This window comes from Zalophus californianus, chromosome 7, assembly GCF_009762305.2.
Source record: "Zalophus californianus isolate mZalCal1 chromosome 7, mZalCal1.pri.v2, whole genome shotgun sequence".
Lineage (NCBI taxonomy): Eukaryota > Metazoa > Chordata > Mammalia > Carnivora > Otariidae > Zalophus > Zalophus californianus.
Window position 1 is genome coordinate 55,970,345 of NC_045601.1, and position 14,055 is coordinate 55,984,399.

General features: G+C 37.0%; 1 protein-coding gene and 1 pseudogene across 7 annotated transcripts in view; both read left to right on the top strand.

Moving 5' to 3' along the window:
- The window catches only part of HACE1 (HECT domain and ankyrin repeat containing E3 ubiquitin protein ligase 1), a 100,671-nt gene extending 97,606 nt beyond the window's left edge, over positions 1–3,065 (top strand). For 4 of the 7 annotated variants that reach the window (XM_027602685.2, XM_027602688.2, XM_027602687.2 and 1 more), the window contains 2 exons: positions 1,660–1,796; positions 2,335–3,065. In XM_027602685.2, coding sequence (XP_027458486.1) covers positions 1,660–1,796; positions 2,335–2,498 — 301 coding nt within the window. In that variant the 3' untranslated portion in view covers positions 2,499–3,065. The remainder of the gene's footprint in view (positions 1–1,659; positions 1,797–2,334) is intronic. The other 3 variants (XM_027602686.2, XM_027602689.2, XM_027602691.2) reach the window with 1 other exon arrangement.
- A 1,577-nt stretch (positions 3,066–4,642) lies between these two features.
- Positions 4,643–6,850, top strand: LOC113927887 (annotated as a pseudogene).
- Positions 6,851–14,055: the final 7,205 nt, after the last annotated feature.

The window sequence follows — 14,055 nt, forward strand, 5'->3', positions numbered from 1 at the left end:
TGTTAGGACTGTAGTTGAAAATCATTTGGCCATATATGCAAGAATTTATTTGGGATATTCTGTTCCATTTCTGTATATCCCCTCTTATGCCAGTGCTACATTGTTCTCATAACCATAGTTAGCTTTGTAGTTTAAGTACTGAAATCAGGAACTGTGAAACCTCCAACTTTATTCTTTTTCAAGATTGTTTTGGCTATTTAAGGTTCAACAGTTGTTTTTTTTTTTTTTTTTAAATGAACCGAATTATGCTTTGTACTAAGAATACTGTGGTTAGAAGACATTTCTAATACTAGTCAGACTTCTGATTTTGAGTATACCTTTAGTACCTATACATTAAATTTTTTTTTTTTTTGGTCATCATTCTTATTTAAAAAACACCATAGCATCTCAATTTAAAAACAAAATGTTTTAAAGGATCAGTGTGTTTAATCATGATACATACAAAAGCTAATTTGAAATAATGTCTTTCAAATGTGACGAATAGAATTTAGGAAGTTGCAATTATATTCTCTGTAGCCATGTACCCAAGATTAAATTTTCTAGTACTGTTTATGCATTTTGTTAGGGTTTTTGAATTTGAATGTGGTCTTGTTATGTTTATGTTAGGTGACATTAAAAAAGATACATCTGATACTGTGAATCTGTGGAACAGAAATATAAAGAATATTCTAGTTTTCCCACAGTGAAAAACAAAACAAAACAAAAATCCTTTGACCTCTTGGGGAGGAAAAATTTTCCTTTACCTTTTAAAGTTATTCTTCTTGGTCTAAGAATTAATTTGACATGGACAGATTAACAGGTAGAAAACAAATTTAATCCATATGTTTTGGGGCTCATAGAAATATGAGTCTCAGAGAAGTGACCAAAGTAAGCAGGATTTATACCTGATAGACAAAGAGACAATACATTTTTGAGGAATTGAAAAGACAAAGAAGTTTATGCTTAGGATAGTAAATTGGTGAAGAAGTAATGAGGTTTGTTTCTATAGTCTTCTCAGCCCTGAATTCCCTATCTCTGGTCATAGGATGTTTCTTTACCTTCTGGTACAGGGAGAGTACCTTTCACATGGGAGATTTATTTCCTGCTTTCAGGGAGACAGGGGAAGGTTAAAGTGTCCTTTTTGCACTGGTTGTTTTTAAGTAACTTTAATTTGAAATAATCAGTATGCCTTAGTGGTATATTTGGGGATGGCCTGCCCTGAACCCCATCAGACCCTAGATATTTTTCACATACAGGAAATTGTTTGGATTATGTCTGTGAGCTTCTATATTGCTTGAATTAATCAAGCAAACATTCATGTATTTGGCAGATATCTAATGAATGTCTGTTAGATGCCAGTCATTTTGCTAACCCCAGGGGTACAAATACAGATATGGTCCTCAAATTAGTCCCAGTTGAGTAGCGAGAGACACATAGAAGAAAATAATTGTACATGTGGTATGCTATTTGCAATAATAGAGTTATGTGCAATGGCCAATTGAAAGCATAGTATGGCTTACAGAAATGTGGAGGAGAGTCTCCATGGAAGCATGCTAACTGGCCACAAAGCATCTTTTAATAATGAGCTGGAGTTTTGCAGAACCAAAAATGTTACCTTGTCAGTGCCCTAGAGTTGAATATATTTTATCTATCACAAAGATTTTTGTTTCGTGATTACAGCTTACTAAGATATGAACTCTTAGTTCCAGGGTCCCACATGGTGGATTTGCTAATATCATGGGTGGAAGTGGATTGCAGAACTTTACAATTGCTGCTGTGCCATATACTCCAAATCTCCTACCAACTTCAAGCACATGGTATGTTAAATTGTTCATTTAAATGCGTTGTGAGGTGTCTTGATTAATTTTGAATGATTAAAGGTCTGACTACTGCTGCATTGAGAGGAAAACCTCAACAGTAACCTGTTTTCAGCGTTTTGGAATCACTGATAAATAAGTACCAACATAATCCCTTGCTCTCCCTTTTTTGGTAGGGAAAATATTTGAGGAAACTACCTACCTATAATTTAATTGAATGTAGTTCAAGTATCACTGAAGTTATACTGTCATAAGTATCACTGAGTTACACCATCACTTCAAACTAAATTCCCTTATTGCTTATTTATTTTAGGCTGAAAGGAACTTATTTTATTCCACTACATTTGCATGATAAAGGAAACTGCAATGCAGCAGGTTTTTTTTTTCTTTTTAAATACTACTTCAGGGTTTTCCAATTTGAATGCAAATTTGAGAGGGTGGTTTTATGTTAATTTTGAGTAGTGTTTTCACTGCTACACAAAACAATCAGAAATTTCATAGATTTCCCATTTAATGGTGGTATATTTTTCTTTTAAAGCATCAACATGCTCAAGTTACCTGAATACCCAAGTAAAGAAATACTCAAGGACAGACTTCTTGTGGCATTACATTGTGGCAGCTATGGTTACACAATGGCGTAAAGAAGTTTGGGAAATTCATCGGATTACTGATGTGCAACTCAGAGTGGCAGAAATAATTTAGGAAACTGTCAACAGAAAAGGAGCCTAAATGCAGCCCATAGGCAGCAGGGCTGATGTTTAAAATTCATAAAGGGGATCACGCTTTCTCCCCTCCCTTCCATGTTTTCTGTTTGTGATATAGTTAGAAAATAAAAAATCACAGTAGTCTTCAATTTAAAAAATGCTAATTGAAAGTAGTAGAGATTGTCCTTTTTCATATTTCTTTACTCTTACCCAAGATTGTGTTAAGGCAAAATCTTATTCTACATTCCACCTCCACTATGTAACTGTCTTGTTAAAAGGGTGTTTTCTCTTTATTTTCCTATATATTAAATTATATTAGGACACCCAGCCTGGTATGTTCTGTTGCATGTAAAGTGCCGTTTATATTTTGGAAAACTATTGTATAGAATGGATTGGATTGTGTATAAAGCCACAAATACGTATTTTCCCATATTGAATCTATATTGCAATGATGTTTTTTAGCTTTTTAATATTTTAATATATAAGGTAAAGTTTAGACTGATGTGACTAACAGCTGATGAAATGACATTTAATTTATATATTAAAGCTTATATTGTATGAATTATTTGCATCTTTCAATGGTCAGTTTTCCATATATGTATTGTGGTCTCAGAAGTTTTTCTTATGCCCTATTTTAATTTATATTTTAGGTAAAATTAAATGTAATATTTTAACACAATCTTTTTATTACTTTTGTTTTATCTGTGAGTTCTGATAACACATTTGAGGAAGTAATCCAGTGTGCACATTACAATTTAAATATGTAATTTTTTATTCTTGTTTATTTTTCATGATTAAAATGTTGAGATAAATGATGTGCCTAATACAGAGCTTTGGGTTTTTAAATTTTAGGGTGATCTAATCAGTTTTCTTTTTGGAAGGACACACTTGAGTTGTTACAGTATACCTTTTAAAGGGAAGTAGGAACACTCATTTATTTAGAAGTGCTAACAGAGGAACTTGTAGTGTCTAGGACTTTGCCTTTGGAAACTAAAAGTACACACAGTCATCAGTGTTGGTAAAATTACACACAGTGGCATCAATGTTGGTAAAATGATTCATGCAGATTTTTTCCTATGAGTAGCTTTCATATTTTCAATATATATTGAAAGCTTTGTTACATTATAAAGCTTCTTTAATACATGTCTTTTGGTCTTCTTTTGTTATTGCAGGTATATCTGTATCTATATTTATATATTATATATCATATATATTCACTTATATAGAATATATATTTATATTTATATATTATATATAAAAAGAATTTCTGAGCAAATTAATATTAAAACTAGGAATTCTTTAAAAATGAAAGTTAGCTTTAAAATTAAGACTCATGCATATTTACAATAAATGAAGCTAATAATTTTTAAAATTTGATTTTCAAAATTCATTTGTATAAGAGATTGTTGCCTTCTGAATTTTCAGTGAGGTAACTGACCTCATATATTGCTTCTAATTTTAGTGTTTACAAACATTTCTGTTTATAATCATGCAGTACATTGGGCTTTGTCAGATTGGTCCTTTTGCAAGTATTTATGTAGAAGAGATAATAAAATATTAAAAATTTCATGGTATTTTACCCCTGAATTTGAATATTTTTTGATACAGATTTAGCAACTTCAGGGTTTATTTTTTATGTTGTCTTTATTTTTTAACTATAAGAATGTAGTTAATATAAGATATGTTTTATAGATTAAAAATACTATTTAAGTGAGAGACAACAAGTCTTTTTAATATACTCTATTCCCACAATTTCTTCTATAAGTAGATGGATATGTTGAATGCACAGTAGTATAGAAAAAGGACTAGAGATTTTTATCCCCTTTGGGTAAAAGATTACTCTCATAGGAAAATGACTCTGCCCTTAAAATATGTAGTGGTTCCATATAATGGAGAAAACAGGAACGCAGCACTCTAAAGGAATAAAAATGTAGGGCAAAGGACCATAATGTAGGACACTGATTAATAAAAACATCGGGGCAAGAGTAGATTAAATTGTTCCCATAGTTTGAGGGAATAGTGACGATGTAGTTCATAAAATCTTCTAGTTTGTCCAGAAATAAAATGTAATCTAAGGAAATCCCACTTTAAAACATAATGCTAAATGCAGCCTACAGCCATGACAGTCTTTGTTGGTTGGATATGGGGGCAGAAATGAAAGCTTTAAAGCATAGGTCACAATTTGGAGGCCCAGTAGATGATTTCCACTCACAGTTTTGTTTGTTGTGCCAATTCTAAAAATCTAAAATGAGTTGTCAACATTTAAAAAATCTGGAGGTTTCATGCAGAAGTCTAGATTTTAGGCTTTTGAGAGATCAAGACACTAACAGTATTGGGCACTGATTCCTAGAAGGCATAGTTGGCTGCAATTGAGGAGAAGCCACTTCTTTCAGTGACTGAATATTCATGCTCTTCAGTCTACTGTCTTCTTACCCCCTGCTTCCCCCTTCTTGGCCAATGACAGCATTGCAATATGCTTTAAAGAATCTGTGTTGATCAGAAATGTTCCCCTGGAGTATAAATTGGTACAAATTCTTTGGAAGGCAATTTGGCAATGTCAGATTTTTTTTAAATGTACATATACTCTTTGACTCGACAATTCTAAGAATATATTTTATGGATAATCTTGTTCATGTACATAAAGATATTTGTACAAGTATGTTCCCTGAAGCTTTGTTTGTTATAGAGAGAAACTGGAAATAATTTAAATGTCTATCAGTAAGGGGTTACTAATAAATTACAGCCATGAGTAGAATATTAAATAGTATTTACAAAGAATAAAATGGATTTATACATACTGATATGTAAATGTTTCTGAAGTATGTTAAGTGAAATAAGGTGTATAGAAGAGTGATTAGTGTATAAATACAATATACGTGGGGCAGTTCTACGCAAGATGATTTCTGGGCCATGGATTACTGCTATATGTGGGAAAGCGTTGTAAGATGGGATGAAGACTTTTTCATTATATAACCTTTTTTTCCTGTTTGTCAAAATCCCATGCCTGTGTTATTTTCTGTGTGATTCATGTAAAAAGAAACACTGGTCTCTTTAATCAAGGGAAGTAAGCATCAGTAAATAGATTTTATTGGATCTATAAAAATGCCATAGCAGTAGCAATAAGCAATATTTTTATAACCACAAAACTTAATATTTTATAATGTGGTTAACTGAAAATAAGTCTCTTTCAGCCAGATTCCAGCAGCAGTGGCAGTGGCCTTCCTCTCTCCTGGCTCTCCTTGTTATCTCCCTTTCGCTTTCAGAAACATGGCCTCTGAAATGGCAGTCTGATTTTCAAGGTGTTCAGTGACATGAGGGTAAGTGCGTAAGTCCTCAACACCAGAGGAGGTGAGAAACGCAAGGCAGTACTCCTCTGCCTAAGCCAGGACAAGAATATCCTACCTGGAGCAGGGCAAGGAGATCCTGGTAGGGGATGTGGGCCAGACTGTAGACCACCCCTGTGCCACCTTTGTCAAGAGACTACCAGACAAGACCTGCCACTGTGCCCTCTATGACACAACCTATGAGACCAAGGAGACCAAGAAGGAAGACCTGGTGTTAATTCTCTGGGCACCTGAGTCTGCACCCCTTAAGAGCAGAATGATCCATGCCAGCTCCAAGGGCGCCATCATGAAGAAGCTGGTGGTGATCAAGCGTGAATTACAAGCAAACTGCTACGAGGAGTCAAGGACCGCTGCACCCTGGCAGAGAAGCTGGGGGGCAGTGCCATTATTTCCCTAGAGGGCAAGCCTTTGTGAGCCCCCTCCAGCCCCCTGCCTGGAGTGCCTGGCAGCCCCAGGCCTGCCCATGGGGGTTGCAGGCTGCCCCCTTCCTGCCAGACCTGAGGGGCTGGGGGGATCCCAGCAGGGGGAGGGCAATCCCTTCACCCCAGTTGACAAACGGCCCCCTGGCCCCCGGACCTTCCTCCTCCCTCCATCCCTGACGGTTCTAGCTTTCCCAAACCACTTTTGATCTGATTCCTCTTGGGTTAAAGCAGACCAAGTCCCCCCCGCCCCGAGGCACCCCAGTTTGGTGAGGGGGGCTGTATTTTTTTAAGACACCCCAATTCCCCACCTGTTCCTTTTCCAATGCTGGTAACTTCTAACTTCAGTAGTGACTCTGTGCTTGTCTGTTTTGTTCTGTGCATAAATAGAATGTTGTGGAGATGACCCCTCCTTGCCCGCTTGGTTCCCCTCCCCTTTCCCCCTGGTGGCAGCCACTCATGGAAGCAGGACCAGTAAGGGACCTTCAGTTAAAAAAAAACCACACACACACACACACATGCACAGAAAATAAGTCTTTAATTAAACTCTTGCAAACAAAGAAAGGAATGCTCTTTTGCTCACAAAGCTCTATTTCCACATTGCCTGATAATTGGCACTATTTATAGCTCTCTAAAATTCTAATTAGAGATTTATTTGAATTTATACTTTTTTCTCTGATTTTCCTTTTTTTTAAAATTTTTTTAAAGATTTTATTTATGTATGTGAGAGATAGCCTGAGAGAGAGAGAGAGAGAGCGAGCATGAGCAGGGTGAAAGGCTGAGGGAGAAGCAGACTCCCCGCTGAGCAAGGAGCCTGATGCGGGGCTCCATCCCAGCACCCTGGGACTATGACCTGAGCCGAAGGCAGATGCTTAACCAGACGGAGCCACCCAGGGCCCCCCTGCCTTTTTTTCAAAAATGCTTATTTGATATGGGAAAATCTGGAAAGCATGGATTCATGTATTAACTGGGAAGAAGCCATAAATTACAAGTCTACTACCCAAAAGTTTTATTAGCTTCTAGTCTTAATGCATTTTTTCCATAATTGACTTCATAAAGAACATAGCATTAAGTATCTTTATTTATTTATTCAGCATTATATTTTGTATATTTCCTATGTCATTACAACTAACTTTTAAACATTTTTTTAAATTTTGGCATAATCTATTGTATGAATGTATCATTTATTTGAGTATGTCTCTAAAGTTTTTAACATAGATTTCTAATATTTTTGCTTTTATAAGTAACAGATGGTCTCTTTCAACACTAGTTATAGTTTAAGAGTGGTAACATTTTCTGGGTTATTTGTTGAAATGTCTGTCAATTGCTCCATGGTTGTAGAATTACTATTTGAAGGTTCAAGGAAGGGCTGTTGAAACCTAAGGGTAGGTAGGATTGGACAGCATTGTGCCAGCAGCAGGATTAGAGCTGTGTGCCTTACCCGAATGTAAAAAAGGTTAGAGGTAGAAGGGTGTGACAAAGGTAAATCAATTTTAATCATTGCTTACTTGAGTCTTCTTTCCAAGAGCAGGGGAGGAAACTCATCTACATAACACAAACCCCATTCTCAGGACCCAGAATTTGAGCATTTAATATTGTTACATAGTCCAGCTGTGTCAACATTTATACTCTCATGGGCTAAACTACAAACCTAGCTTCCATTTACAAAGTTTTCCAAAAATGGACTTAAGCTTTTGGAATGTAACCCTTTCATCAATTGCAAAATGTATGTAGAACAGTTGCCTCTGTGAGTGGGTTTTTAGCTAAAAGTAAAATTTTGGCTATTTTCAGCACAATTTAGGCATATTAACATGTATTAGTAGTCACTGTTTTTCTCATATGAAACAAACTCCTCTGTCCCTGTGCACATCCCCAGTGGTTAGGTAACAAAATTTACTTTTAAAGTTAACTAGTAACAAATCTCAATTTTACACTTTAGCTTAAGCTATTTTAATGTAGAGAGATTTCTGTTAGAATGTCCTTTGTGAAATTCTTAGGTCCTGGGTTATGGTTACCTGCCTACTGATCTGGTATAAATGGCACAAATGCATTTATTTCATTTATAATAAATCCTCTCATTTTACAGATGAGAAAATTGTGGAGATCAGAGAGGTGGTGATTTGCTTCAGGCTTCGGGGCTCCTTTAGTACTAGAATTTAAAACCTAGGTTTTATGATTCTTAGCCCACCAGTTTTTCTTTTACTCCATGCCGTCTCTTTATGACATAACTGCATTATAAAAAGACTCTTTTAGAAAAACACCTGCAGCCTATTAACAGTCATGTAAGACAAGCCTGTTGGGAAACTATAACCTAATAAGCTGATAGTTAAGAGTGATTAATAGGACTATATTTCTTCTCTCCCACTGTGCCACAGTAAGCTAGGGTGGGTATTTTACCATCTCAAGATGAAAAAGAACAGCTGTATTGTCAGATCATAGATCATGGGTAGTCATTAAGTTTTATTATCTTTATAAAAATGTTCAATTTCAAGCATACTTGGTGCTTGGAAATATGAATCTAATGTAATACCATTAAAACTATAAACTGAGAATATATTGACTATTAGTGTATACTTGTGTGAATTGAATTAGCTTGAGTGAAATGGAGGGCGAGTCATCCTAGGTGAGTGCTGGATATATAGTTAGCGGAGCCAACTTTCCGAATGAATTCAACAAATTCCCCTTAAATGTATTCAACACTGGTTTAGGGACTGGGTCATAGTCCTTACCCTCAAAGGAAATAAAATTCGTTTGGGCAGATGGAAAGCATATTTTGAAACTGCACAGTATAGCATATGATTAAGTGTAAAAACCAGCACAGAAATGTATTAGTGTAGGGGAAGAAGGGATTAACATAAACTGAATATCCAAGGAACTTCAAATATTTGGCCTGAATTACTAAATTGCTGTCTAGATTAGGGGACAAATAAATTGATCACCCTGTTGACTGAACAAATGACTGAAAATCAAGTTAAAAATGATAAACTTAATAACATAAGGCTAGTGTATAGCAGTCGCTGCGTTCTCAGATTTTTGTTTTAAGGATTTTATTTATTTGACGGGGAATACAAGCAGGGAGCTGAGCAGGGAGCCTGATGCGGGGCTCGATCCCAGGACCCTGGGATCATGACCTGAGCTGAAGGCAGACACTTAATGACTGAGCCACCCAGGTGCCCCACGTTCTCAGATTTTTAATTAGTGAATTACTAGTTTGCTCAGTTCTAGATTCTCGTCATTCCTTGAGAATTCTGTTCTAGTAGTTTCCATAATTTGGAGACTACTATGTCCACATACCAACTATATTTGAAGATGGCTCTGTATTTTTCTCGGCAGAGTGGCAATATCTCAGTCTTTCTGAGAGCTTACTGGAGGAGTGGGGAGGAGTGCCTAACTTAAGGTGGTGCCTGCACATTATTCTCTTATACAGTATTTCTCTTTTCCTAATATCTAGGAATAGAGAAAAAAAAGTAAAATTGATGCTCAGATTCCAAAATTCCACATGAGTGGCCTACATGACACCTTCACTTAGATATTTATTAAGAATCTGAAACCTTAAATATACCCATAGAGGATCTCTTGTTTTTCCCACTGTCTCCCTGCCACCTGTCACCCCCATCCCAATCTTTCCTGTCTCAGCAGACGGGCACCACCATCTACTTCACTGCTCTTAGCTAAAGACCAAAAAGTCGTCCTTTATTCTTTCCCTTTTTTTATCTTCTACATCCGACCCATCACAACTCTTGTTGAGTTTACCTGCTCCGTATACTTTAGTCAACTTCTCTTGCCCAGGATGAGAGTGGTCTAACACAAAGGGAGGCAGTAGAGCAGAGCTTGCCTGGATTTGAATTCTAGCTTTCCTACTATTAGCTGAGCTGAGCTTAAGATACTAGAATAGCTGATTAATGCACCAAGACAAAAGTGAAAGAGTTTAATCAAAATAAAAAATGAAAGCCTTTAATCACCTGCAGGGATGGTTATATATGAGTCTAAAATGAGAAGGCACTGACTCCCCCTGTTACATTTCCCTCATGGAAAGTCACAGTAATCCACGGTCAGGTGCATCAGCACAGACATGGGAGATGTCCCACTCTTGTGGGAGCCTTGAAATGAAGGCTCTAGCAATTTTATGGACCCTATGGTTGGGGGGAGGGTGAAGGAGGTGGGTTAGGAGTGGAGAAGTCAAAGTGGAACAAACTGTTTTGAAGGTGTCCCCCACTGCCCCTAAAAAGGAGGACTCAGCAGAAGCATCTGAAGAAGGCTTCTGCCCCAGGCCTCAGGTAGACCCGGAAATGAAGGCACCAGGCTAGGAGTGCAATTATATGAAGAGCATGAGTGGGCAGGGGAGTCTTGAGTTGTTGACTGCAACTGCCTTCAGAGACTGCAATGCCCTGGCTATGTGCCAAGTCTGGGTAGGGGCCTTTTTCCCATGAGGCCTGCCAGGTAAAGACTTTGTAATTGCCTATAGACACATCTGAAAAATCACACATAGGTTTGTGTGTGTGTGTGTGTGTGTGTGTGTGTGTGTTTTAAGGTTTTATTTTTATTTACTTGACAGCATAAGCACAAGCAGGAGGAGGGACAGAAGGAGATGGAGAGGCAGGCTTCCCGCCGAGCAGGGAGCCTGACGCAGGGCTCGATCCCAGAACTCTGGGATCATGACCTGAGCCGAAGGCAGCCACTTAACCAACTGAGCCACCCAGGCGCCCTACACACATAGGTTTTTTTTTTTTTTTAAGGATTTTATTTTATTATTTATTTGAGAGAGAGAGAATGAGACATAGAGAGCACGAGAGGGAAGAGGGAGAAGCAGACTCCCCACCCAGCAGGGAGCCGGATGCGGAACTCGATCCCCGGGACTCCAGGATCATGACCTGAGCCGAAGGCAGTTGCTTAACCAACTGAGCCACCCAGGCGCCCCACACATAGGTTTTTAACCAGGAGCCAGACTCCTCAGCCATGTGAACTTGGGCAAGTTTCTTAACCATTCTCTGCTACAATTTATAAAGGAGATATAAAATTATGAGAATCACATATTGTATGTTAGTTTTCTATTGCTGCTGTAACAAATTACCACAAATTTAGTAACCTAAAACCACAAACATTGACTGTCAACAGTTTTTGAGGTCAGAACATTATTGGAATAAGGGTGAAAAATCATATGATTACATCAATAAATGCAGAAATAAGCACTTGATGAAGTTCAACTGTCCCCCCACTTTTAAAAGATTTTATTTATTTATTTAGAGAGAGCACGCGAGTGGAAGGAGGGGTCGGGGGAGAGGGAGAGAGAGAATCTCGAGCAGACTTGACGCTGAGCATGGAGCCTGATGTGGGGCTTGATCGCACGACCCTGAGATCATGACCCAAACTGAAATCAAGAGTCAGACGCCCAACCGACTGAGCCACCCAAGCACCCCAAAATTCAACCCCTTTTGATAAAAACTGTCCAAATTCAAAATTTAGAAGAATTTCCTTGATTTGATAAAGACATTGTATACCAAAAATTCTACAGCAAATATCATGTTAATGGGGAAAATTTATTCTCGTCAAGATCTGTCCCAAGACAGGAATACTCAATAGTACTATTAATGTTTGACATAATACTGAAGATTTGGCTAATGTTATGTAAAGGAAAGAATTAAAAGTTATCAGGATGGGAAAGAGATAAAGTTACCTGCAGATATGATTGCATACATAAGAAATAAGTGGATTGAACAGAACAACAATTAGACCTAATGGGAGATAAGAATGATAGTATTTGTCTTTATCAGCAATAATCAGAAAATTTAAGTGGAAATTAGGTACTACCTACAATAGCTGCTAAAACAGATGTAAACTCTCAAAAATGCAAAAAAATAATTTACAGATAATATCGTAAAACCATTTAAAGACTATATGACCTGAGGGTGCAGAAAAACTTTTAAGACCCAAACAACTCAAATGAATTGCTTGCTACAAAATTAAGAGGTTCTTTTATTTGAAGGACATCATAGAGAAAGATGACAGATTGGGAAAAGATATCTATTATGTCTAAGTCCAGCTTATATATTTCTTCTTATAATTCTTTTAAGTTTTGCTTTATATAGTTTCAAGCTATATTGTATAGAGTTAGGTTTGGAATTTTTGTATCTGATGGTGAATTAACCTTTTCTCATTATGTAGTTTATCTCAATGCCTTTTGTCCTAAAAGTCTATTTTATCTGATATTAATATAGTAACATCAGCTTGATTTTGGTTATCTGCACTCTGTATATATTTTTTCATCCTTCTGATTTCAACTATTTGTTAACCTTATGTCACAGCATTCTTTTTAAAGCAACTTATAAGTGGATTTTATTTATTTTTACCCAATCTAATAATCTTTACTTTTTAAAAACATTTATTTTTTTCATTTAAATTTACATAATAATATTTTGTATTTATATCCATGTGCTATCTCTTTCAGGAATTCCAATTTGACTTTTGTAGATGTCGATATTTCTATCTCTTGTATATTTTTTTGTATATTTTTTATGCTATGTCTCTGTTCTCCATTATGCAAAATATTGATTCATCTTCCAGTTTATTCTTTCTTATGCTGCATCTATTTTTTTGTTTAACCATCTTTTAAATTTTAAATATAAATTTTAAGTTAAAATTATTTTATTTTTCATTTCTAGAAGTTCTATATAGTTCTTTTTCTGAGTCTTCCTTTTCATGTTTTAGTCTTTTGTTCCTTATTCGTATTTAAAATTCTCAGGCAAGTAGGCAAGTAGTTTATTGGGGAAGTGAACTCAGGGAACAGGAGTGTGAGATTGGAGAAAGGGAAACAAGGAAGGAGGGAAAGCCAATATAAGGATGCCGTATGGATTGATCTTCACTGTGGGCAACTGGGACTCAGTGCCATCAGGACCTTTTGAAGAGCTGGTATCTCAGAATTGTCCACTAAGAGAGTGAAAGATGAGAGCATTTATCCATTGGCTTTCATAGTCCATTGGTCAAAGGTTGCTCCAGGGAAGGCAGTCTTCCATACTTCCAGACGTGTGTGCATGAGTGCCTAGTCGATTTCTGAATACATCCTAACTGACATCAGAGAAGCCCAGGGATAGAGAGCAAGAGATAAGTGGTACAGTTGAAGCAAAATACTACCAGGTTACACCTGTCATTCTCTATTGCATAATTGCACTATCTGGTGTCTTCTGGGGTCTAATTCTCACGATTATAGTTTCCAATGGCCCTATACTCATGGTCCTTTATGTGTTTTGTGATACTCTGCTCTGAGATTTTATTCTTTGGTAGTTTGTGGGAATTCTTTGGGAATTGACTTTACAGTTGGCCCCTTTTGAGTGGGGTTGCTTTTGATTCTGCCAGGCATCTGAGTGCATTACCAACCCAGTACAATTTTAAACCATATTCTTAACCTGAAGTTTCTTTGGCACCACTCTAGTGGTGTAAATTTGGACATAGAAACACAAATAAAGGTCTGTTTGTGGTTATGAATCTTAGGAGAGATTTTTTTTCTCCTCTACTAGCAGCTGGGGATTGAGAAAATTTTTTTTTTTAAGATTTTATTTGAGAGAGAGAGATGGAGCATGAGCAGGAGGTGGGGGGGAGGGGCAGATGGAGAAGCAGACTCCCCACTGAGTGGGGAGCCCAACTCGAGGCTCAATCTGAGGACCCAGAGATCATGACCTGAGCCAAAGGCAGATACTTAACTGACCGAGCCATCCAGATGCCCCAAGAAATTAGTTTTTCTTTTTATCTCTAATGTAGGAAGTAGATCTATGTATGGGTCATTGAAGTCTCCTATTAG